Source organism: Hippocampus comes, unplaced genomic scaffold, assembly GCF_001891065.2.
Source record: "Hippocampus comes isolate QL1 unplaced genomic scaffold, H_comes_QL1_v1.1 scaffold80, whole genome shotgun sequence".
In the NCBI taxonomy this organism is placed as follows: Eukaryota; Metazoa; Chordata; class Actinopteri; order Syngnathiformes; family Syngnathidae; genus Hippocampus; species Hippocampus comes.
This window is the reverse complement of record NW_017806164.1, coordinates 471,165-498,990: the sequence shown is the minus strand read 5'-3', so window position 1 is coordinate 498,990 and position 27,826 is coordinate 471,165. Positions and strand designations below refer to the sequence as shown.

The 27,826-nt window shown below is 41.2% G+C and overlaps 1 protein-coding gene and 1 pseudogene across 2 annotated transcripts; both read left to right on the top strand.

Annotated features, from left to right (window-relative positions):
* Positions 1–1,467: 1,467 nt before the first annotated feature.
* LOC109531501 (GPI ethanolamine phosphate transferase 2-like) lies at positions 1,468–7,316 on the top strand (annotated as a pseudogene).
* Positions 7,317–11,417: 4,101 nt separating this feature from the next.
* On the top strand, positions 11,418–27,646 carry LOC109531500 (chromodomain Y like 2). 2 transcript variants are annotated; one of them, XM_019895815.1, is made up of 7 exons: positions 11,418–11,791; positions 19,015–19,594; positions 22,217–22,434; positions 22,941–23,113; positions 24,637–24,847; positions 24,934–25,077; positions 25,152–27,646. In XM_019895815.1, the coding sequence occupies exons 1-7, from the start codon at positions 11,768–11,770 to the stop codon at positions 25,308–25,310; spliced, it is 1,509 nt and encodes a 502-aa protein (XP_019751374.1). In that variant the 5' UTR covers positions 11,418–11,767; the 3' UTR covers positions 25,311–27,646. The 2 variants fall into 2 exon arrangements, with proteins under 2 accessions (XP_019751374.1, XP_019751375.1); XM_019895816.1 differs by lacking the exon at positions 11,418–11,791 and adding an exon at positions 11,881–12,191.
* The last annotated feature ends 180 nt before the right edge of the window (positions 27,647–27,826 follow it).

Genomic DNA, 27,826 nt, shown 5'->3' with positions numbered 1-27,826 from the left:
AATTAGGCTGTCTAACCACAGAATGTTGATTAATGACAATAAAAATTTGTATTCAACTAAAAGGGAAGTGATCAGCAGAGAAAGCGCGATTCATTTGTCAGGATAATGTAGCGTGTAGTTGTGTGAGCTTGAGGGATTCTCATAATATTTACAATACTTGTGTGCCCTCTACTGGACATGAAGTTTACCGTGGCCACATCCTCTAACGGTGTAGGGTACTTATCAATTGCTCTCTATTTTGAGTAATTCTTTAGATTACATTGAGGGGGGAACAGATGTAAATGTAGAACGTCTGAAAGGCTCTGGAATGTGTAATTTTATCGTTGGTTATAACCAGTGTACTCTAAATGAGGCTGAACAACACGAACATCCATTTAGCAAGTCAGGGTGTCTCTGCAGTGAATCTGCTTGTCTGTGTGTCTTGTGCGCGTAAATAAATAATTACAGGACAAATATTTGTCCCCTCTTCATTCTATGAATAGTGGATCATCTTTGAACTGAAATGCCAGCGGAGAAGCTATGACTCCAGTGTTTCATGAGACAATATCGCCATCTAGTGAAACGAATTGTAATTTCAACAGCCAGCCAAGTCACCCGTGATCACGAGAAAAGACACAGTGTCGATATGTGTGGACCGGACGGCGACTCCAAGTTGACAGAAATAATACCTGCAGCGCATATCGGCCTATCGGCCTCTTGATAGTGTTTGCGTGGAACGGTAATATGTATGCTACATTCATAAATCATGCCGGCGGCCTGGGACGTAGCCCCCAACATAAACGAGTGATTGCTGTATACGCAAATGTTTCTTTGATCTCAAGGCTGTATTTTTACACGTGTGTTGAATTTTCACTAAGTGACAAATGAATTGAGATTATATCCTCCTCCATTGTAGACAAAGCTAGGCCTTCAAACATTTTGTCAAGCTCATCATGTCACTTGTAAGTGAGGAAGTGTATGGCTATGAACTCATACCTTCCTTTTGCTTTTCTGTAAGTGAGGAAGTGTATGGCTATGAACTCATACCATACCTAAGTTAAAAAGAAGACTGTAGCTATAAAGAACAGACAGAGACAGTCAATTGAAGTGTTCAGCAGGGAATGTACTTTCAGCATGGTGCTATGACGTACATCAGTGGCAAATGCATGAATGATTTATTCACTGAAGGTGGTGTGATTGAGTAATGAAATCAAGTCAAACATATTTGATTACTGTATATCCAAGTGTCAGCAACAAACTCCTCATCGTAGGCTACTCAACATTGTTTTGACCTTAAATATACTGTATATTCTCTGTTGGGGTATCATGTAATGAAAATCACAACAAAATAGATTGATTGCCGGTATTGAGGAGTTCACCTCAGGAAGGCTGAAACTGTATCGCGTGTGGTGCTCTCATTCACAAGACAAGCAAGTGATATTAAAATTTTGGAGCAAAAAAAAAAGCAACATACATCTAGTTGGAAAGCAAGTTTTTTTCATAAGGAGAAATTGATATTTTGAGGGCTCCCGTAAACAAATGAACTGAAAATGTCAGCCCTTGATAGTGTCAACCTCTGAATAGAAAATGACGGTAAACCCTACTTGAGGATAAAGGCTGACCCAGGAAACTTACCTTTTTTATTTTCATTTCAGTGGGGATGAAGAGGCCTGGTGAAGTTGAGCAGCTTGATTTGACTCCAACATTGGCCCTGTCGCTGGGCCTGCCCATCTCTCAAAAGTGCGTGGGTCATGTCATTCCGGACATTATTGAAGGAGCCTCACTTCGAGATCACCTGCGCTTCCTACATCTATTGGCCACCAGCGAAGCTGCCTGCTTAAAGACCACTTTCTGGACTATGGGAAAGGTAAATTGCAAGCCCAATGGCTTAATTTGAATGGGCAACACAAACAATATCTTTCATGTTCTTTTACAGGGCAAGTTATTTAAAACTGGCTCTTTAATTCTCAACATACAGACCAAGTCTGTTTTAACCATTAAAGTGAACACACAATTTAGCTGCCACTATTTAAAGCTATTAGCTATTAAAATCAAGCCCTGAATGAGGGTAACCTGTAAGGCAGAAAACTTCATTGATTTGCCTTTTTTTTTTTTTTAAGTAAGGGTAGTGACAAATCGAAGTACTTGTAGCTGAGCACAAAGATGCGGCACTAGCTTGGGTCCTTGAATTTGACCAATTAAGCTCTATAATTCATTCATTCATTATTTGTGCCGTTTATCCTCACTGGAGCCTATCCCAACTGTCTTCTGGCGAGAGGCTGGGTACACCCTGAACTAGCCAGCCAATCGCAGGGCACATTTAGACAATCAGTCACGCTCACAATCACACCTCAGGACAATTTAGTATTCAATAAAGGTACCATGCGTGTTTTTGGAATGTGGGAGGAAACCGGAGAGTACCCAGATGAAAACAACACAAGCAGAGGGAAAACATGCAAAAAAAAAAAAAAAAAAAATCCACACAGGAAGGCTGGAGACCGAATTCAAACCCAAGACCTCAAAACTGGGAGGTGGATCAGCTGACCACCGGGGTGTGTGTGTGTGTGTGTGTGTGTGTGTGTGTGTGTGTGTGTGCGTCTCCGTGCGCGTGTGCGATGTGTGTGTGTGTGTGTGCGTGTGTGTGTGTGTGTGTGTGTGTGTGTGTGTGTGTGTGTCACAGCTATAATTCCAGCCTAGCGCTGAATTTTTTTTTTCTGAAAATCTAAATCATCTCTCTCAACGCAATTAATCAAACTTTCACAAAGAGAACAGCAAGAAAAGGGGAGCTGGGTGTACTTTGGATCCCAAAGTGGAGAAGTTGACCGCTCGTCTCGATGAATCGATCACGAATTAATCCAATTGATGCCAATCAAGAGCTCCAGTGAAAGACTCAAGGTTGATTAAAGTGTTGGATTCTTCTCCTGGATCTTGATGCCACCAAACGTTGGAGCCCACCTCTTATCCTCATCTCCTGTGCCCTGCGTTCCTGTTTGGAAGCCAGACGAGGGTCTTCTCCATGGCAATGGGACTCATGATACACATTCGCATGATCACATAAATGAAATACACAACCCTCCACTTGGCATATCTCCCAAACCCTCTCCCTTCCCCTCTTATGGCGCAAACATTTTCCTTCAGAATTTTCTGGTAAAGAGCAGAATTCATTTAGAACAAATATGACAAAACACACACCATTGAGTTTAACTTCCAAGTTCAACTTTTGGCTGGTCAGTCCAGAGGATATTCTCCAAAAAGTCGAGGGAATCATTCAGATATGTTTGGCAAAACATGAGCCATTTTGTTCTTTTTGGTAAGCAGTGGTTTTGACCTTGGAACTCTGCCACGGATGCCATTTTTGCTCAATCTCTTCCTCATTGTTGAGTCATGAACACTGAGCATAACTGAAGCGGGAGAGGCCAGCAGTTCTTTTTTCAATGTCCTGGGTTCTTTTGTCACTTCCTGGATGAGTCGTCGGTATGATTTTGGGGTTATTTCTGGAGGCTGTCCACTTCTGGGAAGGTTCACCACTGTTCCATGCGTTCTCACTTTGTAAATTCCTGATTAAACAAGGAGGACACATTTATTTTCACACAGCCATGTAGCTTTGAATAGTTGTTTTTTTTTTTTTTTTACTTAATAAATCCATCTATCCATTCATCATCGGAATTTGAGAAGACGACAAATACTTTATCATGACAGTGTAGTTATGTGTTGCACTCCTTGATTCTCATTTCTAATATGCAGCTGTCTCATTTTTTTGCATGAAGAAATTATATGTATAAAGATGTGTAGAAATTGCCAATAGCTTGGAAACTTATTTTTCCGTCATTCAGATGAAATGAGGGATGAATTCCGAAAGTGTTTCTTAGCTGCACATACTGCATCTCTGTCTTGGATAAACATCAATAGGTCTCTGAACTTTGGTGGTGGGTTCACCGATTGTGTTTGCACACAACATCCGTCGACAGCACAGCTAATGATTCAAAACAGTAAGATGTCAAATCCATAAAACACAGCTCCAAATCAGGAGTGTAAAATAAACTTTTTTTTTTCTGATCCAGAATTTGAAGAATGCCATCTGGCTAAGAGGGCACACGGCAAATGGATGAAGTGCTACATGGAGGGAAACATATCAGAGGTTTTTGCCCGCATGGGCAAGAAGGTCCTAAAACAGTATTTGGAAGCTCTGTCCGCCATGAGCTCAACCCTCAGAAAAAAGCTTGGCCAGTACGACATGATTGCTGGACTGGTCTTCACACTTCAGGTAAAGACCAAGGATTTTCCTTTTGTGCATTTCTGTCAAGAAGAAGCATGTAAGTGAATGTTATGTTAGAAAAACAAGAAAAACATCTAAATATACAAGTAGTCTAAAAGCAAAATGAATAAAAATATCAGAGTGTTAATAATAAAACTGTTTTCATGAAATGCTCAGCCAAAAGTCACGAGACACAAAGGCCATAGCGTTCATGTTATTGACGTGCGCCTTTGTGACATGGCCGAGTGAGTGAGGGGCTAGCCGGTTACCATGAGATTGCTCAATGTGAGCCGAAAAAAAAACATGAAAGGTACCACAAATGCTACTATTACTATTCAAGTCTTTATACTATACAATTTATCCGACAGAAAACACTGGAAATGGAGATTTCAGGGTCAAACTGTTCTCATCATAAAAAATTCATTACACACCCAAGCAATTTCTAATTGATTTTAGCTTTCTGAACCATCTGAAAAAAAAATGGTCCGCTTTTATTATTAAAAGTAAAAATAACACTTCTGAAAAGTTAAGTCGATGGTGTTCTGTCATAATGAGTTTATTTCCAAATGTGATTCAAACATCTGTTTTGTCAACATTCGTAAATGTCACACAACTGTAAGCTCAAGTGGCGCACTGCCATACACAAAGACACAAAACATTCCTCAGATGCTTCACTACAATGTTGAGATGACAAAGCCATTTTTGAAAGTGGATGATCAGTTCGTTGTACATTTCATCACAGAAACCGCCAATGAATATACAACAAACTTTTGAGTCATATATCACTTGAATGTTCATTCACAGATAATAAACACAACTTTACATCCAGTGAGTAGACACTTATTCAAATCTTGATGTAACTGCTGTCACGTGCCCACCATTATGTTGTACTAACACAAGCTTTTTACTCTTGTTTTCTCGAAGCCCTTGTTAGTCTTATTTATTGGCGATGCCCGAAGCTCTGAATGACTCAGCAGCTGTGGAAGTCCCAGTCATTTCAGCCTTGCTCTCGTTGCCCTTTTTTCCTCTTGTGCATGCTGCTTGCGACCGTGCACGTTCTGGTGTGCACATCTGATGAGAGCTCCTGCTACTTCTGCAACTTCGCCTGGGGTCTTGTGTTGGCTGCTATCGCTTGCTTTTCAGCCATGTTTTGTTTGCTGCTTTCTATGATGACAAGAAGACTCCCCTTGGGACAAGAGTTAAATGGGAAGGTGAAACAAATCTTCTAATAAATACCGAGCCAAAGTCAAGTCGAGTATCTAATGAGAGTTTTACCCAAGAAAGTAGCAACTCGAGTCTGATTCAAGTCAAGTCATGCGACTCGAGTCCCCCACCTCTACTTTACAACACCGTACAGTACAAGTACAAGCGGATAAGATTATGATGTCGACATGCACTCGGAAAAAAGAAGAGTATTTGCTTAGGCCATACCTCGATGAGGTTTGCAAGTGTGTGCGCAACTAGTGAATGTTGTTTCGTCAGGATTCGTTCAATTCCTTTATGGGTGACTCAGTCTTAGTCCAAGTTCAAAAATACACGTCCTTGGCATTTATTTTCAGCTGCCAATTTAAAGGTTAAACCTTTCTTTCTTTTCACAGTCACTGTTGAAGATCAGTAGCAGCATATGGTCAGAGTTGGATGTTTTGCTACTGGCAGGCACAGACAGTCACATCCTCAGTTTTGCTCGAGGAGGAGCATCTAACCTGGTACTTCCTGGTCACCACCCTTTGCCTTGTAGTCTTCCAGGGAGTGTGTCAGAAGTACTTTGGAAAAAACAGCGGCTCAGGTGGAGAAGAATATGGCCTTCCCTATAAGGTACAGCCTAAGGAAGAAATTTACACAGAGAAGTAGCCAATGTTAGCCACGCCCCTCTTTGTTTTGCTTTGCTGTCGAGTGCTGCGCTCCATCAACCAGAAAGGTGGGCATTGGACTCATCTTCCTGACCTGGGCCAATGGCTTAACAGGTGGGAGTAACCAATATTCAAACATTTTACATGTTGTCATACCACTCTGCCATTGCGACCTTAACGTCAACAGCTTATTGTAGAGAAGTCCAAGCAAACTGAGAGACTCTTGCTGTTCCAGTGGCATGAATTCTGCTCTCATCCAACAGCTCCAGAAAATTGCACCTTGTCAGTAATTGTCAAACAACTGTTTTGATGACGTTGGTAGTTTGCTAGCCACGCTCCACCTCCAAACTGCTTCTCTGCTTTTGTGGTACTGTAACTCCACTGTTGTGCATTGGTGCCGCATAAAGTCAGAGGTAATGCCACTTTTCCCGCACTGGAAGTGTATCTTCACTTGCCATAGGTCTGGCTTGCCTTTCATTTTTTTGCTTGACAATTTTGCAAAAGTACACCATTTGTTGATAAATACAAAGGTTCTCCTGGAGTGGAATCTCCAATCATGTACTACGTATGACATCATAGGGCGGACATGCTTTGAAAAGCACATTGTTCTGAGCTGTCTTTTCCAAATTGCTGCCTAACTGCAAATTTGACCAGAGCTGGAATAATCTGTCACAATGCACGGCACTGTGAATCTGAAAATACTCACATCCATCCCAGCTTCCCAATACAGGCAGACCCTTGGCATTGTTGTCACTTTCATGGCAAAATCGAGGCCAATTAGGGTTCTGATCACTCCTGAACTTGTGAGTTTGGAATTTCGTGTACCACTTTGCAATGCATAGAAATGTGTGTTGTCAGCCATAAAATTTATTATATCATTTGGTGTACAACTATACTGGTTGAAATATTAATGGAATCATGAGATTTTTGTCATGAATTGGAGGATCTTCAATAGAAGTGAATTTAGTAACAAAACATATTAATTTGGAAATGGTAAAACTGCATGATTTTACAGTGTATCTTCTTCTCTTCCTAGCACTGAACAGAAAGTGGTGCTTGCCTTGCTGTCTACTTTCTGTTTGGTTCTCATTTACTTCCTGATTCAAAGACGGTGCTCGCTGGTATCCACGGTTGCTCTCACACTTGGACTTTTGGGCATCTACAGCTACCTGGAAGCTCTTGACAAGCTTTTATTTCGCTGGCAGCATTCTGGTCAGAATATGTCCAAGTAAGTTCGTATGACCTTCTTTGACCATTGCGCATGTAGTTTTGTGAAATAAAGCCATTCCTCTGCCATATCTTAGGGCAGTTTCTTGGCAAATAAGATTGTTTGCACTGACTTTCCAAGGAGAATAAAGACAAATTATGTGAAAATGTTTTGGGAAATGTTTCAGATCGTACGGACTCAAAGAGAAGGCTCCCAAACTGTATTAGACAAAACCAAGTTTAACTCCATCAGATCAAAAGAAACACTTGTTTGCATTCAAGATTATGTATAATGTTATTTGACGCGATGTGGTTTATTTGGTTTTATATCTATAGAGACAGTGTAAAGGAAAAAAAACATAGAAAACAAAGAACTAATTGAAATTCACTTTTCGACTATTTGATAATTAGTCTTGAACGACTCATGCAAAAGTAGCAAAGTGGACACACCTAAGAATGTGTGCACAATAGATGTGATTTCTTTCACGACCCTAGAGAGGGAATGCCTTGCAACATAACCACAGGAATCCAATCTGTCCTCCAGAGAAGTCAGAACACGTGGGAGGAATACTACTGCCCAAGTGTGAAGCCCAGTGACAAGGGGTAAAAACTGTGTGGGGGAGTCGCCTATTTAATGCAAGAGAGGGATGGTATGGATGTAAAATAGGCTCACCATACGTACATACATATTAAGTTCTTAGAGTGATAATATTATCGCAGTCTATTTCAAATGAACATAACAATCCCAAATACAAACGTGTGTATTTATGAATGGATCTATGTATGTCTACTACAATAGGTGGGTCAGAAAAGTACCTGGAATGGTCTCATAAAAAATATATTTAAAATCCAAACTGTAACGTTGTTCCTTTCAAAATAATCCCCTGGAGTCCAGAAGAGAAGAGGCCAGGAGAGAAATATGTCACACACGCAGTCAGGTCAGGTGGGCAGCGAGGGTGCTCCAGCAGGGCAACGCTCTTCTCTGCAAAATGAAGCAGCTACAAGTTGTCCCGCCATAAGTCTTCTTGCCTCCTCTCGCTCACTGAGCAGGCAAATGCCGCAGGATCTCTTTGCAGATGCACTCGTGTGCGTGTGTGTGTGTGTGTGTGTGTTGACGAAGCACTTGAGAGACACACAAAAAGATTTTAGCTGAAAAGATGAGCTCATTTAGGTGCCACACTGTGTTAGTAGGCTGATCCAATAGCTCAACAACTAAAAGGGAAACGCAATCGTGTGCCTTTTAAAGAGACTAATCATAAATAAGTCATTGCCAAAAGCGCGCGCGCAGGGGTGGGGTTGGGGAGCGCAGATGGCAAGGCACAATATTTGGATGAGTAATATTTCATGAGTATTAAAAAGCAAAGCCTCATGCATCCCTGGAGAAAATTCTAGTCCGGTTGGAGCTTTGTGTAACAAAGGCAGCTAGTGAGGAGGGAAAAGGGAATAAAAGAGAAAAGGTAGAAGAAATGGTAAGAAGTGGGGAGGAGAGGAATTGTGATGTGTAGGAGGAAGGTTAAGCAGCCCTCCTTTGTAGGTTTTGAAGGCTAGGGAACTCCCCATGGAAAGGTCTTGGGATGTACTTTTATGTATGCACATGGAAGCTCTCACACACACACACACACACACACACACACACACACACACACACACACACACACAAGCATAAAGCTCTCAACTCATTACAATAATCTCCCTCAGTCTGGGAGCAAAAATGGAGACTCTTGGAACTTTCAATTAAACCAGATGCAGCAGCTTCAACAGGAGACCACCATTGGTGATTTGGGTTTAAAATAAATAAAAAAAAAAAAAAAACTCAGTGAGATCTCTCTCACACATACACACACACACACTCGTATGCACACACTGCCAGTACCCAAAAACCTGAGGTCCCCCTTATATGACTCTGTCAATAGATTTTAGCATCGCAACAGGTGTCAAACCCAAGGTCCTGGGGCCAGATTACACTGTAGTATCCCACTATGCAAAATTGCCGTCAGAAAAACTACACTAACCTCGCTGCATTGAAAACCATCGCAAAAATTTCAACCTTCTCCAAAGAAGCTATCAAAAAAAGATCTTAAAATTAAAAAAAATTAAAAAAAATTAAAAAAACGATCGTATCAAATAAAGCCTGCCAGCATGGACTTATTTGAATGATTTTTTTTTTCAATGCAATAAATGTGAGTGAATAAGTTTTTTTTGCTTTGAATTGCAAGCAAAAATCTGAGCTTCAAGCTCCATCCATCGTGGCAGCAAACAAGTCACTTGACAACAAGCAGCAGTTTGGCAGATAGTGAACACGCACCTCCCCCTCCCCCCCAAAAAAGGGAGAGGCTTGAAGCTGTTCATTGCTACTCTGAGTTAAATCTTTCTGTCAAACTAAATGCAAAACAAACATCATTCATGTTATGTGTTTAAAACAACACACACACACACTCACACACACACACACACTGTACATGTGCGGGGGTAGGAACCAAGCCTTGTTGGCAATAACCCCCTCAAAATATGTATATGTGCATATATTAAATCAGAAATATGCCACAAACTGTGATCCCAAAACACTTGGCCAATTCAAACTCACTGTACAACATTGAGCGGAAAAATTGTTTACAGATTAGTTGATTTAAAAAAAAAATGCACATGTAATATAACATAATAATTAACTACTGCTAACAACCCAGGCCAAACTTAGCTCCTCCCAGACGGGCAAAGATGTTAGTCTCTCACTCGAGATGAATGACTTCCTTGACTTGTTACTAATAGCATTTAAGCGAGGGCCTTGGTGACACCTTACGGCAGAGGTCCCCAACCGCCGGTCCGCGGACCGGTACCAGTCCGCAGGGCATTTGGTACCGGGCCGCACAGAAAGAACTTGCCTTATTTCTGTTTTATTTATTTCGGAACACGAAAGATGTTTTATTTTGAAAAATTACCGGATTCTCTTTTACATCCGTCTGTGTCACGCTTGACTCACGTCAAGGCACACTTCTCGGTCAGGTGACCGACGACGCTCATAAACAAAACGCTAAAGCCCGCAAAATGAGTAAAAATGCTGCTTGGAGATCACAAATGACAGCGGCCTTAAAAGTACGTTCGAAACAACTGGATCAAAGTTATGGCTGAATACTCTGAGATCGCCACAATAGCACTGTTGCTATTTCCGACATCCTACCTGTGTGAAGTGGGGAGTTTCTGCAGCAACGGCGACTAAAACAAAATTTACGAAGTAGACTGGACATAAACCACACACTTGAGGTGTCATTGTCTCCTATTACACCGAGATGGGACTGTCTGATTGCAGAAAATCAAGCTCGGGGCTGTGGTGAGTCGTCATTTTCATGCACTTTGAATTTGCGTTGTATCGTATTTTGAAGGCATTAAACATTACCAGAGCGATAAGAGTGTTGCGACCAGATTAGACGCTCCTTGTTTTTATTATTCTATTTCGAAAACACCACAGTTTTCGTGCAGCTCATACCATATTATTTTGTTGTATTAATTCGCCACACCTTAAATGCCGGTCCCTGAAAATATTGTCTGACTTCAACCGGTCCGTGGGGCAAAAAAGGTTGGGGACCCCTGCCTTACGGCATCCTAATGTGTACAGCAAGAACCATAAAATAATTCGTTTTTTAGGGGGGAAACATACAGACGAGGGTTCACATGTGCACCAGCACAATGCACATTATAAAGCAATTAAAGGAGCTGTATCTAATCTAATTCTGCTTTGAAAGATTTTAACAATGATTGTTTTTGTAATTGTGCCTTGAAACAAACTATGTTGTTCATAACTGCAAAGCGCAACTCAAAAATCGGTACATTAACTTATGTATTGGTAAATTTAAATCAATATTGAACATTTCTATCTGAATGACAGCGTTCTTGTATTGGATCCTATTGTGAAAAAGTGTAGTTACGAAGTATGTTGAACCATTTGATTTGGTCAGACAAAAAAACTATTTGCATCATATCACCACTTGTTCGCAACAAGAGGCTGAATCAAAGCAGGTTATTGATAGCTTTAATACTCGTCTTAATAATTTGACTCAAATACTGTGATCGTAAAAGGACCGTATTAAAGGTGTTATTTAGAACGCCTGTTCCTAAATCAGGTCGTGTGAACAGGTGGAGTAGATCTCGACGTTGCTCAGCGTCGTCACAAGACACCTCGCTGTGCCTCCAGTAAGACGAGGAGGAGGCGCACGATCATCGGCCATCCTCGCCTTGTATAAACTCATTTTCGGCGTCGGTTTTTGCGCTGAGTAAACAAGCACCGAACGGTGCTTGTTTGTTTCTAGCGGTTGAACGATCCATCGCAAAGCGCCGGGCTCGATTGACACTGTCTGCTGATCTGCGTGCTGACTGCCCATCGCTCGCAATAACAAGGCTGCTCGCTAATTCCCCGTCCAAAGAGCCTCCAAAAAAAGCCCACAGGGCAGGCAAGAACAACGCGTCACGGTGCCAGCACGCCGCTATGGCTTCGGGAGACCTTTATGAGGTAGGTTAAAGCCACGTCCACGCCATATTCACTGTCATTTTTGACGAATATTGGAATTAGGAAGTAAAGGGGAGGGCGTCGCATAGTGTGTGTGTGTGTTAAAAAAAAGCGGCGTCCTGAGCCCTTTAAAGAGACGAAACTCAAGCTTTACTCGACTTCATGTCGCTCGTGACACTGTTTCGCACATTTTTTGACGGTTGTTGCGAACAAGTGACGGGTATTGGACAGGCCGAAGTGCTCCGGGTGACGCCGAGTTGAAAGTGCTGGTAAAGTGACAGCGGACATGCTGAACGGCCGCTGACGGGAGGGATGGTCGCGGAGGTGCGCACACATGCCGGGAATGAGCTGCTCATCATCGCAGTGACAGGCCGTTCGATTGCTGGTGCTCACGGAGCTCCGCGTGAGTTTGTTATCGGGTCGAGATAGAAAAATACGTTCGGTTCATGACTCTTCTTTCGGGAGAATGTACATGCACATGGTTGTACCTTTTGGGGCTTAAGTTGTCACTGGAAGTGCTCACATGCAGGATAATTGTCATGTTTTTGTTCTCTTGAAATTTGACTTTTTGGCTGCTTGAGAACACACCTGTACCCTTTTGACCCCCGAAAAGAGTCACTGGTGTTTATATATTTAAAAAAAAAACATTTGTAAAAAAAACTGCTTTCCAGGAGAATAACAGTAGAATCTCTTGACTGTTTTTTGATTTGTTTGTTTGTTTGTTTGTTTTTTACTTTCAATACTTATTTTACTTTCAATGCCCATGGTTCCAGTTCGCGACTCATCCTATGTGCAAAAAATACAGCAGTGCCTTGCGGTAAGAATGACCTGAACTGCTATGACCTGTCATTTTTGTTTTGACTTTTAGTTACAAGCACTATGGTGACAGTGAAAACTCATTTCACAACAATCAATTCTTCAAAAAAGAGCCTTCACGCTGTTTAATGTCCCTCCCAGTTGAAGTTTACTGTCAAACTAAACATAAAACAGGGAAGATTACATGTTGTGTAACAACAACCATATAGCCTTGGGAAAGCCCACTTAGCTTAATGCAAATACATTACACAATGTCAAAAGTCATAGACTTGCTGAAAAAAAAATAGCATCAACGTTATAATCCTTTAAGCAATGAACATTCGAACACAATCAGTAGAACACATGTAGACAGACAATATAACAATAATCACAGGCATATATTCTTTATCCTATTTGCGTTCACTGAAGAGTTATGACCATCTCCATATATATCCATATTTCCATATTTCTACACAATCACAATGAATTAATCATAATGCACAAACGGTTTAGTTCTTTACATTATATTGAATTATGTTATCACTGTATCTTGTTGTAAAGTGCAAAGTATATATTATAAAGAGTGCTATTATTCTTATTTTAAAAAAACAACAGTATTTTTTTTGGTTGTTTTGGGGGGGCTGAAATGGAATAATGGCATTTCCCTGGGGAAAGTGGGGAAAGATGATTTTAGATAAAGTGAGAACGTTTTTTTTGTGTTACGAGCGTGCACACAAAATGAATTCAACTTTTATCGTAAGGTACCACTGTACATCATAATATCTTTCGAGGCTCGTGACTGTGGGTGGCACCCTCAAATATAGGGCTTTAGTTCCTTTACCCTAGACTTTTTATAGCTTAGAACACACTTTTGGGCCTCTTAAAAAGGGCTCTCTTGATTGGTGTTTTTCCTGTATTCCAGGAAAAGCTACAATACAATATGAGGGGTTTTTTTTTTGTTTTTTTTTTTTTGTTTTTTTTTTTGTGCCTCCGATGTTCATTCTTCATCAACACAATTGCATTATTTTTCCCCGTTTTGTTACGTTTGCTTGGCCACCTGTTGCTGGGCAGAATTCAAAGGCTTTGATCATAAATGCCCCGTAAGACATTTCCCCATATTGTCACGAATACTTCTGAATGTCAAATAGTCCAAATTTCCAGCATAATGAGTTAACAAACCCTTCTGTCATTTGACCACGGCAGAAAGTGAAAACAGGAGACATGCAATCAATGACGATGTTAGCATTCTTATCTACCAGTGTAGTTTGAGGGGGTGTTAAGTGTATGTCACAAAGAAGAATGTGGTGTAAATTGCTTTCAAAGGGAGATGGAACGTTGGCTGTGATTTACATGTCAGCGGGTAAGTTAATTAAAAATAGTTGTGGAAATTCAGACAGAGCTCGATCATTAAAGAACAGGCTAATGATTTGACTTTTCAGACAAAGTAATACACAGCCCTGGAGGTGTTGTGGCGAGTGCTGCTCCCCCACAGCACCCATAATCACCTGACTTTTGGGGTCTTCCTGTGAGGAGTTTGCATGTCCATGCTTGTGCAGCCAATCCAGCAATAAATTCCTTCAACAAAAATTCGTCAGCAGTGTGCTCATATGGATGGATGGTGGGAGTTCATGGTTATGTGCCGATTCCAACACTTGACCCTATGGCTCTTGAGGAGCTACTGCATTTCACAAGCAGTATTTGTATGAATGACTGCAAGAAGATGCAGTGTCAAGGGCCTCTCAGCATGTGGAAGTTTCAAAAATGTTACATGAAAAAAAACGGCGTCAATGATGATGTTGTTTATGCTGGAATAGACTCGGACTTAGACTCCTGAGCTTTCCATCCATTCATCCATTTTTCAACCCCTGATCAGGGGCTGGACCGCTGAATCAGCGGTACTTCCCTCTCCCCAGCAGCGCTTTCCAGCTCATCCTGAAGCATTAAAGTCATTGAAATAAACAAATCAAGTCACAATTAAATTTGCATGTAAAAGTGGGCGTACTCCCTTTTCCACTATTGCTTTTAGGGTTAAACAAATGCTATTTGCAATTGATTGACAATCGTGTAAAGCCCTTCGCTTGACCACTCCCATTCGGCTGCGGGCCGAGGAAAACATTTTCGGTTTTTCACCGAGTAGGTACCAGGTACCCCAACTTTCAGCAGCTGATTGATTTTCGCGCAGGAGTTGAATTTAAATCTTTTCCCACGTTTTGGTAGGCAGCTTCATTGAGTCTGGTTCTTTGGGCGTAAGAGCAAATCAGTGCGTGATCCTGGTCAAATAGCTCAACTGTTCTTATCACAGTTCTCAACGGATTTCTGGCCGTATGAACCTAAATTCTACTGATTTCAAATAATGATTGAAAAAGAAATTGCTGGGACAAGTCACTGCAGTAGTACCCTCAAACGTCCTGCTCTTTTAATACATGTACTTTTGGGTGCTTGGAAAGGGCACTGCTACCGCGTCTTAACTCTAAATTGTACTGTGCCTAGGGACAGGTACACACTCCGACTATAGTCCTACTTCTCTGAGAACCATTTCATAAGTCCAAAGAAATTGCTCGGTTGCCCTTGGTAGACTTGGTCGTATGCCTCCCACTGCCTGTGTCAATTGTAGGAATCTTTTTGCATTGTGTCATACTGTTTGTCATCATGGTGGCGAGAAAGCAAGATGCACTTCACATGATACTAAAAAAAACATTAGTCATGGAATTTTTTTAAAAACTGCACTGGTTAAACGTGCCGCCCATGTCAGAACCAGCCTTCTCGATCCAGTTGGCGTGTTCAAGTAGATAACGTTTATCTGGCTGGAGCAGTGACACATATCCTGATGCATGAGAAGCAGGTATTGATGAGCCATAGTCATATGTTCCACATTTTGTTTTTGCAACTCCAGATGAATTTCTGTCTGAGCATGAATGTTGGATAGAAATCAGATACTCTATTGGAAACTGTAAAGGTCACATTTTAAGTAATATTTGAAGTTTTCCAAGTGTAAAAAATAAACTAGCAATTTATTCTAGATGAGTTGCATCACACGTGCAATTTATGAAGTCAAGCACTTAAAAGTGGAAAATACAACTTCGATAACAAATGTAAGATGAGGCTGGAGTCTTTAAAGGCCCTTTAATTTATGTGTCTTCAAGTGTATATTCTTCCATTTTCACCTACTTTATTTTTTTCTGAACACCCCACATTGAGGGTGAGACAAGTGCTGCAAAATCCCCCCAAAAGCCTTAGGGAAAGCAAAACAAGCTAATCTTTTGATGTCAATCATGACAGGGGTTAAAAATGTGCACTTTTTTTTGGGAGGGGGGTAACTTTTTATGTTTTTCCCTAAAATGTTGGTCGGATGCAACCTGGAACCTGTTAAGTTCTCGAGACCATATTGTAGACAACATCGCCACTGCTTGATGGTTAACTTAAGAGTTCATACGGTTGAATTGAAAACATGCTATAATCAATATACAGTATTTGTTGATGCTCAGACAAGAAATGTAATCTTTCTTCCTTGAGGATGCATTAAAAATATAGGCTGACACTTCAAGACAAGTTCAGAAATACCGGAGGTTTATCAGTGTTTTCAAGATTTGTTTGAATTATTTTTGTTTCTCCAATGCATTTCAATTGGCATCAGTTTCCTCGGATTTTTGCTATTCGTGGGGTGGCCCAGTCCCAAATAGCGGAGGTACGTTGTATTACAATTTTGAGTGCAGATAATCCCCTCTTCACATCTGCGGTCTGGACAGGCTTTGAGGATGTTTGCAGCAGCATGGCTCAGGACTGGCACAATGCATTTGGCTTATTTTACAGAGCATGCCTTCTTTAACATGTCTGAGCCAGAAGAATTTGTCCAGAAACTGCTGATCAAAACTGCTGGCTCCATGTTTTGAGGAAAACTATGACAAGGTTTATAACTACTGGTGATTCTTAAAGTTATGAATGTTGGCTTTGTCTCCATATCAGTGGTGGGCACATCAGTTGTCAGCGCTAAGGCGTTCATCTTTTCTCATTCTTTAAAAGAGGTTTTTTTGTTAGTTTTTTTTTTTTGTCAGTCATCAGTCGCACATGCATGCACAAAACAAACAACAGGTGTGTACACACAGACACACACACACAAAGCATATATATAAAGTTGTCGCATACAGACACGTGATCATGGGTAGAAGGCCGGCTCCTCACACCGGGCAACTTTAGATCATCCGCAAATGGAGATCTTGCAGTTCCTTTTAAATGTACTTTGCGCGTGCTGATCTCTCAGCATCTGCATGAGATGGTGACACGGGAGCGGTTTCTCAATCCCATCGCATCCCTGTCCCAGGCTATAATTAAAAGTAGATATATTTAAATTCTATCCCAACGGAGTTCAAATCTGATTACCTGTTACATTTGTTGTTTATATTACAGTCAGAGAACAATAAGCCTCAAACGAAAAGATGAAATTTCCGTCAACTCATATCTTTGTATCATTTATTCTTCTCACAAAAGAAGGCAGTGATCCATTATGTTGCCTGCAACGAAACCGCAGTTGAGGCTTGACAGCAACAGCAATTAAAGGAGCTTTGAACTAGGAGCATCAAGGAGTGACAAACAGCCGACCACAGAGGTCGGCTGACCACACTGTGCACAGGCCGCTTTCATTTTAGAACCCACCGGCACTGCCTGTATTTGCCAAACTTCCTGCGTGTCTTTTTTGTGCGACTAAAGGCTAAAGCAGCTTTTGTATGAGCAGCTCTCCTTGGTGGCGTCAGAGGTCTTTAAGGGAGATGGACCCAAATGAGAAAAATAAATCTACATAACTTTTGAAACTTCATCTATATCTAGCAGGTTTTTTTGTCTGTGGCTCAACTTTTTTTGTTGTTGTAACTATTGGTTATTTATGCAAAATCATCACATAAATAAGAAAAACTTTCACCAAAATCGCAACACTTCTTTGTCCTCTTGCAAAAGCCGATTAGTCCCTCTTAACTGTTCAAACCTTCATAAAAATTAAGACAAACCCTAATATTAGTAAGCACACAATGTGTCAACTACACAATGAGGGAAAAAATGAAACACTTCTGGCTTTTGCTTTCTCACAAGGTGTACAAGTTAGGCTATGTCAGCTTTTATCATTGTTCTGTAAACACACAGATCCAAATTTCAAGTGCGTGCGTGCGTGCATGCATGCGTGCGTGCGCGCGAGCACGCGAGCATGCACATGCGTTTGCATCGGTGTGTGCGTGCATGCGTGGATGTGCGGCAACGGGTCGATCGTTGGAGGTTCCTTGCTTGTAAAGTAAGGACGTGGCTCGGAGACTGTTGACATTGGTCTACAGTCCCTTAACCAATCAGGATGCGGAACACAATGCATTGTTTAAAAAAAAAAAAAAAAAGCATAAATAAACTGCACTGAGCAAATCAGTGAAACAGCAAAGCCATGACAGGTGAACTGTGTAATGGCGAGCGTTCACTGTCCATCTGAGTCATTCCATGGTTGATTTTATGGTCCACTATTGGAGCTTTGATGTCATTCAGTAATATTATTTCTTACTCGCCTTCCTCCTCCGCCTCTCCGTCTTGCTTCTTCACTTCCACATCTGAATGATCGGCCTCCTCGAATTCTCACTCTTCTCACTCTTCCTGCTCCCTCAACACTGACAGCTTACTCGTGGCTGATAGTGCTCATGTTGATTGTACTAATTATCTAAAACTGTTTTTTTTCCTGTGACAGCCTGGGCAGACATTTGGCATAATAGTCCAAATAATACCCAGAAATGTGTATCGTTTTGCAATGAGTGTGTTGAGTACAAAGCAGTATTTGTGCTTTTAGTTTTGCGAACTGCGAGTGATTTTGTGTTAATGTGCTACAAGAATTACTATTGGAGTTTAATCATTTAGAAAAAAGTGCAAAGTCAAAATTGATAGATTTCTAGGAAATGCAATATGTCTCATGAGGGCTGAAAGTGCAAGCATGTAAATACGACTGGAATACACAAAGCAAAATGTTCACACAGTCGAGTCATGAATTATTTTTCCGTGGTACCTTCAGAAAAGAATGAGAAGTGTCCCCAGCTGTTCTGTCTTCTCTGTTGGGAAGCTCACTGTTTCACATTTGGCCCAACTTGGAAAGGCCCCGATATAAGTCAGTAATATGTTTATCATGTGTTACTGCAGTAACAAGAGTGTATGTAGCTGCGTTTACTCGCTGGTGCTCTGTGCCTTCATGCGGCTTTATCAATACAACAGCCTCACCTTCAAATGCCACTGTTTCACTTTTGTCATAGTCGCACGGTGTCTCAGCTCCACTCTGGTATTTTATCTTGCGCCTATCATGAACATACCTTAAATATCTTAAACTTGACTTGTCACTGTATGCCTCCGTATCTGTATTCAAGTATATTTAAGCAGGAGAAATGCAATCTAATGGGCTCTCCCTCTCTCCTTTTTTCCAGGTGGAACATATTGTAGACAGGAGGCGGAATAAGAAGGGAAAGTGGGAGTATCTAATCAGGTGGAAGGGCTATGGAAGTAAAGAGGACACTTGGGAGCCGGAGAACCACCTCCTGCATTGCGAGGAGTTCATTGATCGCTTCAACAGCATGCGACTACATCCGCACAAACAGCACAGAATTCCCAAAAGTACAAGCAATGGCCACGCGGCAGCCACAGAAAACCCCAGAGCTCGGTCTGAAGCACGAAAGAAGAAAAGCAACAGTGGGACAGCTGTCGGAGTTCAAGGTGGAACTGTTCTACCGATCGGAAGTAGAGGGTCAGGACATGTTCATAAACTGGGGAATGTTGGCCACGGACCCGGAAAGCATGCTCCGCTCCAGGACAAAATGGGCAAAGCCATGACATTTAGAACTCCTCCGATAGAAGCCCCTCGCCTCGTGGCCCAAGTGAGGGAAGCTGATAATGGGCATGTGAACGGATGTGTGCAACCACACAATTTGGGGGCCGCTACAAAGTCACACAGAGTGTCCTCAGACAGAGTGGATGGAGGCCTGGATAAAATAGATACTACTCAATTGGGTAAGATTTTTAGAAATGAATCAGCAAGGTAAATTGTTGTTGAAATATTGACTTGGATACCAGTGGCCTGTGGTGAGTTTCGAATGCATGGGCAAACAGGCTATTGTTTTCTTCTATTTTTGTGAAATTATCATTTATTTTTGATTGATTGAAAGTCATTCCCAAAACAGCTACATTTTTTAAACTGACCCTGTACATCACAGGTGTCAAAGTCAAGGCCCGGGGGCCAGATCCGGCTCGCCACATCATTTTATGTGGCCCGCGAAAGCAAATTATCTGTGTCAACTTCCATTATCCTTGCTTAAATCTGGACCGAAATCTCAAATTGTCAGACGTAATAAATAACAGTAACATTTTGCAATAAGTTGGTTACCCTGTTTACACTCACTTGAGCAATAATCAAACAAATACTTGACTAATTTCAAAACTAGTTAGCCATCATTTTTTTGTGTGCAAGTAATAAATGTGATGATTAAACATTTATTCGGCTTCACTGTCGTAACAGCCCTCTGAGGGATATCGTAACTCCGAAGTGGCCCGTGACAAAAATGAGTTTGACACCCTTGTTGTACATGATCGAAACAATTGGATACTGCCCAGTGTCATTTCGCTCTCTTTAACCTGTCCTTTGGCTTCAACACATTTGACATGCTTTTTTTCAACACAAATTTCTTTGTGGTATGGCAAAAAAAAATAAAATAAAAATCCAGCACATTGGCATCAAAAAGGATTAAATAAATAATTGACTAACCCAAAAGAAAAAAAATAACCAGCTGCATAGTAGAACGGATGTGTGTGAGTGCAGGGGGTGGGAGGCATGTGCCAAAGTACAATACAATTTGTTTAGTGTACCTCCAAACTTATTTTTGTCCTGCAGTTAAGTATTACAAGCAACATGTTAATTAATCAATTGTTTCACTGTTCACGCTCTCAGAGCCACTCATTCTGCTCACAAAGTGGAGACTTCTTCCCTGCGGTTGAATAGGAGAATTGGGCAGAAAGCTTATAGTGGATAGAAAAAGCCTCTAGACTTCTATTCAAATGCCAGGTTTCACTTGAAATCTCCCAGACACGTTCAGGAATTTTGCTCTGGTCCAATGAAACCAAAGTACAACATTTTGGACATCATTCTAAATGGTATGTTTTGTGCAAACAACACCGCTCATGACCAGAAGAACACTATACCAAGGAAGCATGGTAGTGGTAGCATCATGAACGAGGGCAGGTTTTCTTCGGGTCAAACTGGGGCCTCATTTTTTGAAATCACAAAAATGGTATTTGAAATGGGGCGTGCACTTTTTAAACCCACTATATGAAGTTCCTTCCGTGGTTCTTTGCTGCAGAAGTGGATAACACCTTCGAACGTGGTCACAGTCCAGAGCCCACACCGCCTTGGTTAATCATTTATATTCATTTCATAATGTCATCTCCATTTGAAAACAGGCAATTCAAATGCCTAAAATGGATTGCGAACCATTAAATGAGCGTTCATTCATATACACCAGCTACAGTTGCTCGATGAGAGAATGAGAAGTATCTTTGCTGTTCAATACAGCACAGTGTGGTTAATGAGAGGGCTTTACCTCACAACAGCATTCCTATTGGTTAGCTTGTTAAAATAGTGGCCTCCGTTCAAACAAGACACATTACCTCAATTACTTTCCTGATGGAGCGTCCATGTGAAAGAACCAAGCAATTGATGGCTTCTTTTTATGATCCATCCAACCTACCTATCCCTAACCCATTACATACACAACCCCACTGATCCTCATTAGGTATGCAGCTTTTCATCAGAAGTCACCCACGTTTAAGAAGACCCCGCTACAAATATAAGACGGTGGCTACCACACTGACAGCTATTATTGATGTTAATCTCCTAATCCTCGAAAGACTCCTCCACTCACCTCACTTAGTTCTCTCAGTGCCATTGATTATCCCACTTCTGTGACAGTTCAGGGTAATAAGAGTGTCTCTGATTGTGCACACACACTTCCACAGTACATCCAGAAGCTGATTGTGAATGTTTAGCAAACAGCAGAATTCCTGCTGGACATTTGCAACGTTCCAGCAAGAGTCGGCGCAGGTGCTCAAACTTCGTCTAATGATCCCTTGGAAGACAGAGTATTTCACTGGCTGTTGAGATGTATTATGAATGACAAAATACCATAATCAGACATTACAAAGCAGCCTATTGACGCATATCGTACAGTACAGTAAAGTTTGTGTTTATTATAGTATATTAATTATTCAGTACAAGGATTCATACAGGCTCTTCAAATATAATTAAAATATACTTGCGTTATTTAGTTATTTGTTACAATATGGAACCCAAAGAATACCAACACTTGCACAGGGCGATCAAGCTAACATGAAGGGCGGAGTCAATATTGGAACCCTGAGAATTTTGACAGTGAGGCACACGTATTGACCGCTCGGCCCCATAATGCTGCCACAATTTTGATTATTCATCGGGAAAAATATACCGGTGTGTATATATATTTATCCACTTGGAACTTCTGCAAAGTTTACAAACATTAATTTTACTCTGTTAAAATAATTCCAATTTAGTATTGTATGTTTACAAGACTAAGTTGACCTGTTTTGCCATCCTCCCTCCGTCAGGTTCCCCTCTGGCTAATGGCAAGATGCAGCTCCACAGCTCAGTAAAACGCAAGCTGACGGAGGAGAAGTGCTACGTGTTTGACAAGCGGCTCAGGTACAACGTGCGACAGAACGAGAACAACTGTCGATTTCGGGACATCGTCGTCCGGAAGGAGGACGGTTTCACGCATGTCCTCCTCTCCAGCCAAACAACGGATAACAACGCTCTGACGCCAGAGGTAGGAACGACAACGTCTTCACACACAAGACTCGAAGACCTTAATGTTCTTTTAACTCATGCGTTGACATTTTTTTGTCGTTCTTCTTTGCCTTCGAAAAAGTTCCTGCCTAACTACCATTGAATATGGAGGCTCGATGCAATGGTTTTGGCTTAACACGTTCAGTGCCAGCCTTTTTCAGAGCCTTTACCATACCACGTGAAAAACATTTAAAAATACATAAAGACGTACCCGGTGGATTCTAAAAAAAAACTTCCTTGGCATTGAATGAGTTAATGTGGCGATTTGTTATGTGTGCCGGCACTGACCAACAGGCTCCATCGTGTCTTTAACTCATTCAGTACCAGCCAATTCTGGACCAAGTCTGAAAAGACGTTGAAAAACGTCTTTGGGAGTGAATGAGTTAATGTGAGGGGTGAAGTTGTGAACATAATTGTTTTTTTTGTAAGGCCCATTTGTTGTCGGGTAGCGTTATATTTCACAACAGTCCTTGCGTTCCTTTTTAGATCATGAAGGAGGTGTGTCGGGCTCTGGGTAATGCAGCGGCCGATGACAGTAAACTGTTATTGCTCAGCTCTGTGGGGACTATATTCTGCAGTGGGATCGAGCCATCCTACCTCATAGGTCGTCTGTCCACCGACCGCAGGAAAGAGAGCAGTCGCATTGCAGATGCCGTAAGGTAAGTTGAAAGTGCTCCCACAACCCCAGGACTTCTCACTTGCTGTTTGACTCGGGCTATTTACAGGATGCCATTTTTACTGAAAATGGCTTGCCCCTTATAGTAGCTGGAGATGTCAGTTGTTTACAGGACAGTGACGTGATGCAGTATGAATGCGCCATACATAAAAATAACCGGTCCTACATGAACACTGAAAATATTGTGTTCTGAAGGTGCTTTCACTCTAGCATACCTTAATTCGTTTTAGTACAACTTTAATGCATTCCCCACCCCCTTGGTGCAGTTCAGTTTGACAGGTGTGGATGCAACAAACAAACTCTGATAGGGCTAAAAAATAAATGAAAAAATCTAGTCCGAGGCCTCCAGCCAGAGGTAGTCTGCGGGTGACAAAAAAAGATTAGACCCTTCATTGACTCATCCTTGGTTTAGCGTGTCTGCTATTAGCACCAGCATTGACGTCTGATAGCAGCATGTCTTCTGTTCACCACACAAACGTGGACAATGTACTTGAGTTGTGATTTTTCTGCAGTGTTTATTGTAGTCTGCTAGATTTTCCCGGTAATTATTAAAGTTGCCTTTGATTTTCTGACTGCTGTTTTATCACGTCTTACTTGTTCCAAAGAGCAAAGCTTCTTCCTGTTTGCATTCTTGTCACCAAGAAGAGTCGAGAATGACGTCACGCCATACGCTTGTGAATATGCTCATTCATCCAGGTCATTTTATTCTCGATTCGCTGCCCTGAGAAAGTCATTACATTTGGCACATTTGGAAATTTATAGGTCTAAAAACCAACCTTTGTTGTTTCCAAACACTGACGTGCGGTGAGCAGCGTCTCTGGTGGGGCACTGCTGTGAGAGTCTATTTACAAATGTATATGACAAAACAGAGTGGTGAGTTAGTCAGTTAAATTAGCAGCCTGATTCGGTTTGAGAAGGGCAGACACAGAAAGAGAAACAAATTTTCAATCTCTGATGTTGGTCTTATACTAATTGGATCCTGTGTTTGACTGTTAGTCCAGTCTTGAAAATGTTCTTAAAGTTTGATCTTTTCCGGATTTGGCTTTCATGAAGGTACAAAATTTTAAATGAATGGACTGCAGCTGTGGACTTGATTTTGGACTTGGCGAGTTAAATCTGCTTTGAAGACCGGCAGTAACGTGAACCTGTGTGTTCTCATACGCACCTTCAGTGAAGCAGAGTACTGTCTCCAGGGAGGCAAAAGAGAGGCAGCCTCAATAGCTACCAGAGCCACCTCAGCTAGCTCCTCTTGATAAGGAGGAGTACCACCAGCTCTACCGTGAGTCTCTCCCGGATGACTGTGCTCTTCACCCTCTATTTGAGGGTCAGCACAAGACACCTTGCGGAAGAAACTAGTTCCTGCTAGTTGTATTCTCGACCTTATCCTTTCAGTCATTGCTCAAGGGTTGTCACAATTGGTGAGGGTAGGAATCTAGATGGCTAAATTAAGATTTCCATTGTTGGGTAAACGTGTCCTCAAGGTTTACTGCCCTTCACCTCATCCAGGGACTTTGTGTTGGCGTTCATACGCTTCAAAAAGCCCATCGTGGTGGCAATCAATGGGCCCGCCCTGGGCCTGGGGGCTTCTATCCTGCCTCTTTGTGATGTGGTGTGGGCCAGTGAGAGAGCCTGGTTCCAGACTCCTTGTGCGGCCCTCCACCTCACCCCCTCCGGCTGTTCCTCTTACACTTTCCCCCAAATCCTTGGTGTGGCTTTGGTGAGTGCAAGCAAATCCGAATAGTCCGAGTCCAGTTCATGTTTAGACTCCCTCAAATATGACTTCTTTTCTTGTCCAAATGGCAGGCCAATGAGATGCTGTTCTGTGGTCGAAAGCTGACAGCGCAAGAAGCGTGCAATCGAGGTCTGGTGTCGCAGGTGTTCTGGCCAACCACATTTAATCAGGAAGTGATGCTTCGTGTGAAGGAGATGGCGTCGTGCAATGCTGTGGTGTGTGACGCACGGTCACAATGTCTTTGTCCTCTTGAAATAAACCTAACAAAGCTCCTGTCTTTGCATAATAGGTTCTAGAAGAATCCAAATGCCTGGTTAGGAGCATCCTACTACATTGCCTGGAGGAAGTAAATGAGAAAGAGTGTCAGATGCTAAAGCAGCTGTGGTGTTCCACCAAAGGACTGGAGGCGCTCTTCAGCTACCTACACAACAAAACGTGTGAGAAATAACCTCAAACTAAAGAAGCATCTTAAACGTAGACCTTTGTTTCCGTCCATCAGCAGAGAAGAAAGCGAGGAGTTGGATTTGCCAAAAAGTCCTTCTCGATCAGGTTTTTAAAGGACATTTTGAAAATGGACCATCCAGATGTTGAGTCTCCTTTCAAAAGTGCATTAGTTTCATATGAACAGGGTCTTCAAGGGAAGTACAGTGTGTTTCTGAAACGATGTGAGAATGAATGCGGATTTAGGTGTGGGGGGATGGGGGGGGCGAATGTATCTGATTGCACATGACAAAGTGATAATATATATGAATGTGTATGTATACACTTACTTTAGTGCAAAAGTTAAATTATGCGTATAACAACTTTATTTGACTTGCCTGGTGTTTTCAAGTGAAAACCAAAGTTGGCATGAAGACACTGTTTATTTAAATGCAGCTTGTACATTCCCCTCAGGCTACTTACAGGAGACGTTATTGTTGTCAGCTAATTGGTTCCAGTATCTGTACCAAAGGGTGTCAAATGCATTTTTGTCGCGGGCCACATCATAGTTTTGGTTTTCATCGGAGGGCCGTTCCGTTATGACTGTGAGAACAAATAAATGTATGATTGCCTCATGTGACATATGCACAACAAATTGATGAATAAGTAGTTTTGAAATCAGAGGCCAGTAAAAGCTGTTCAAATATTATTGTGTTTATTTTAAAAGGGGGATTGCTCACAAAAAATGGTTCTCAAAATTTTTAAAAGTGAAGACAGTTTGCAATTTTTTGTATTTTAATGAGAACTATGAAATCGATGCATATACTTTGTTTTTGTGGACTACAGTACATAAGATGATGTGGCAGGCCAGATCTGGCCCCCGGAAATTGAGTTTGACACCTGTGATCGACACTAAACATGAGTTTTTGTGGGCAAAATAATCCATTAATTGATAGTTATCAATTGCAGGGTTTGTGTGAAATTGGCACTGTTGACTCAAAAGAACAATGCGCCAGCTTAATACTTCACTCACTTAACTATCACTGTTCAGTTATGGTGGAGTGGCTAAGTGAAAGGACCCTTCGAATTGTGTTAAAAGCATGACATTTGGTCCTTATATGATTCAGCTTGTGAAAATATAAGAAAATAAAACGTATCAATGAAACATCACATTTTGGGGCTGACACCATGACGTATGGGGCTGCTAATCTTGGAATTTTGCATGTCTTGCGGTGTTTTTGAAAATGGTGCGATTTGAAAAATACATGGACCAAATTTCATGCTTGGATCACGTTTTGAACAATTCTTGCTGTCGGTATTGAAATTACCTGCTCTACAATTTCCATGCTCAGCATTAGTGTTCTTTCTCTTTTGTTTTTGATTCTTGTTCTGTCCATGGGATGGACGTCGAAAACACTGGAAGTCTAGTGAATGCCTGTGTCGATGAAGAGTGTCTTTAAATTAAATGAGAGTTATAATTAATACACAACTTAAAGTGTAAGATTTGCGCCCGATTCCTTTTCTTTCTGGGAAGGAAACACGTGCACATGATTTGGCTTCCAGGTTTAAATGGAGGAATGAAACGGATGACGTAAGTACGATCGTCATATTTATTGACAGTCTGGTCTTTTTTTTTTCTTAAAATTGATTGTCAAGTGATCAAATTACGCTTCGACTAATGGTCAGCGATCAGTGTCGCTGTCATAAATTTGCATACCGGCACGTGATGACTGAAGAGAAGTTCTATTTTGATGTTTGTCATATTTAGGATTTATTTTGTTTTACCAAAAATATGTGAGGAAACTATTTTGTGAAACAAGAACTATAACGCAGTACTATAGTTCTCGAACATGTAGACTGCCGTAACGTGTTGCATGTGAGATACTGTAAATACTTTGAAAGTGTGGCCTGTTTTTTCTGGGTATATTTTATACCTGCATTGTAAGTAGCATTTTCAAGGTGTTGGTTGTATGTATGGATGTTTATTTTTGTATTTATTCAAGGTGTGCTTTGCTTGTGAGTCACCCAGAATTGAAGTAACCATTTATTCTTTCAAATGAAATATATTAAACAGAAGGTGTTTGAAAATTGCCTAGATGACTTAGTAGACAGGATATTATTCATTTTAGAGCTGACTATAATTTCTGAGAGCAAATGCTACTGCACTTATAATAATGTCATGTTTACCGGAGAAGAACAATCATTTGTGAATTTGTCAAGGCATGTCAAATATTTCATGTTGTTTTATTGAGGTTTTGAGCAAATTTATATAAGGCCATTGCAGATGAATGATATGAAGACATGCCCCACTCCCAAAAAATAAATAAAAGCGTACTTCCATGAAATAAAGATACGGTAAATGCATGATTAGTGCCTTATTTTTCTTACCTTTCTCCATTTTGAAATGCACTTGATGTTTGTCCTGCTAGTTGGGATGTTCTTGACATTTAGGACGTTTCACAACCAGAACAGTCTCATTGGGATTGATTCATTGTCCAGAGAATGAAATGATCTGAATGAAAATGTTCCCAGACATTTGTAAAA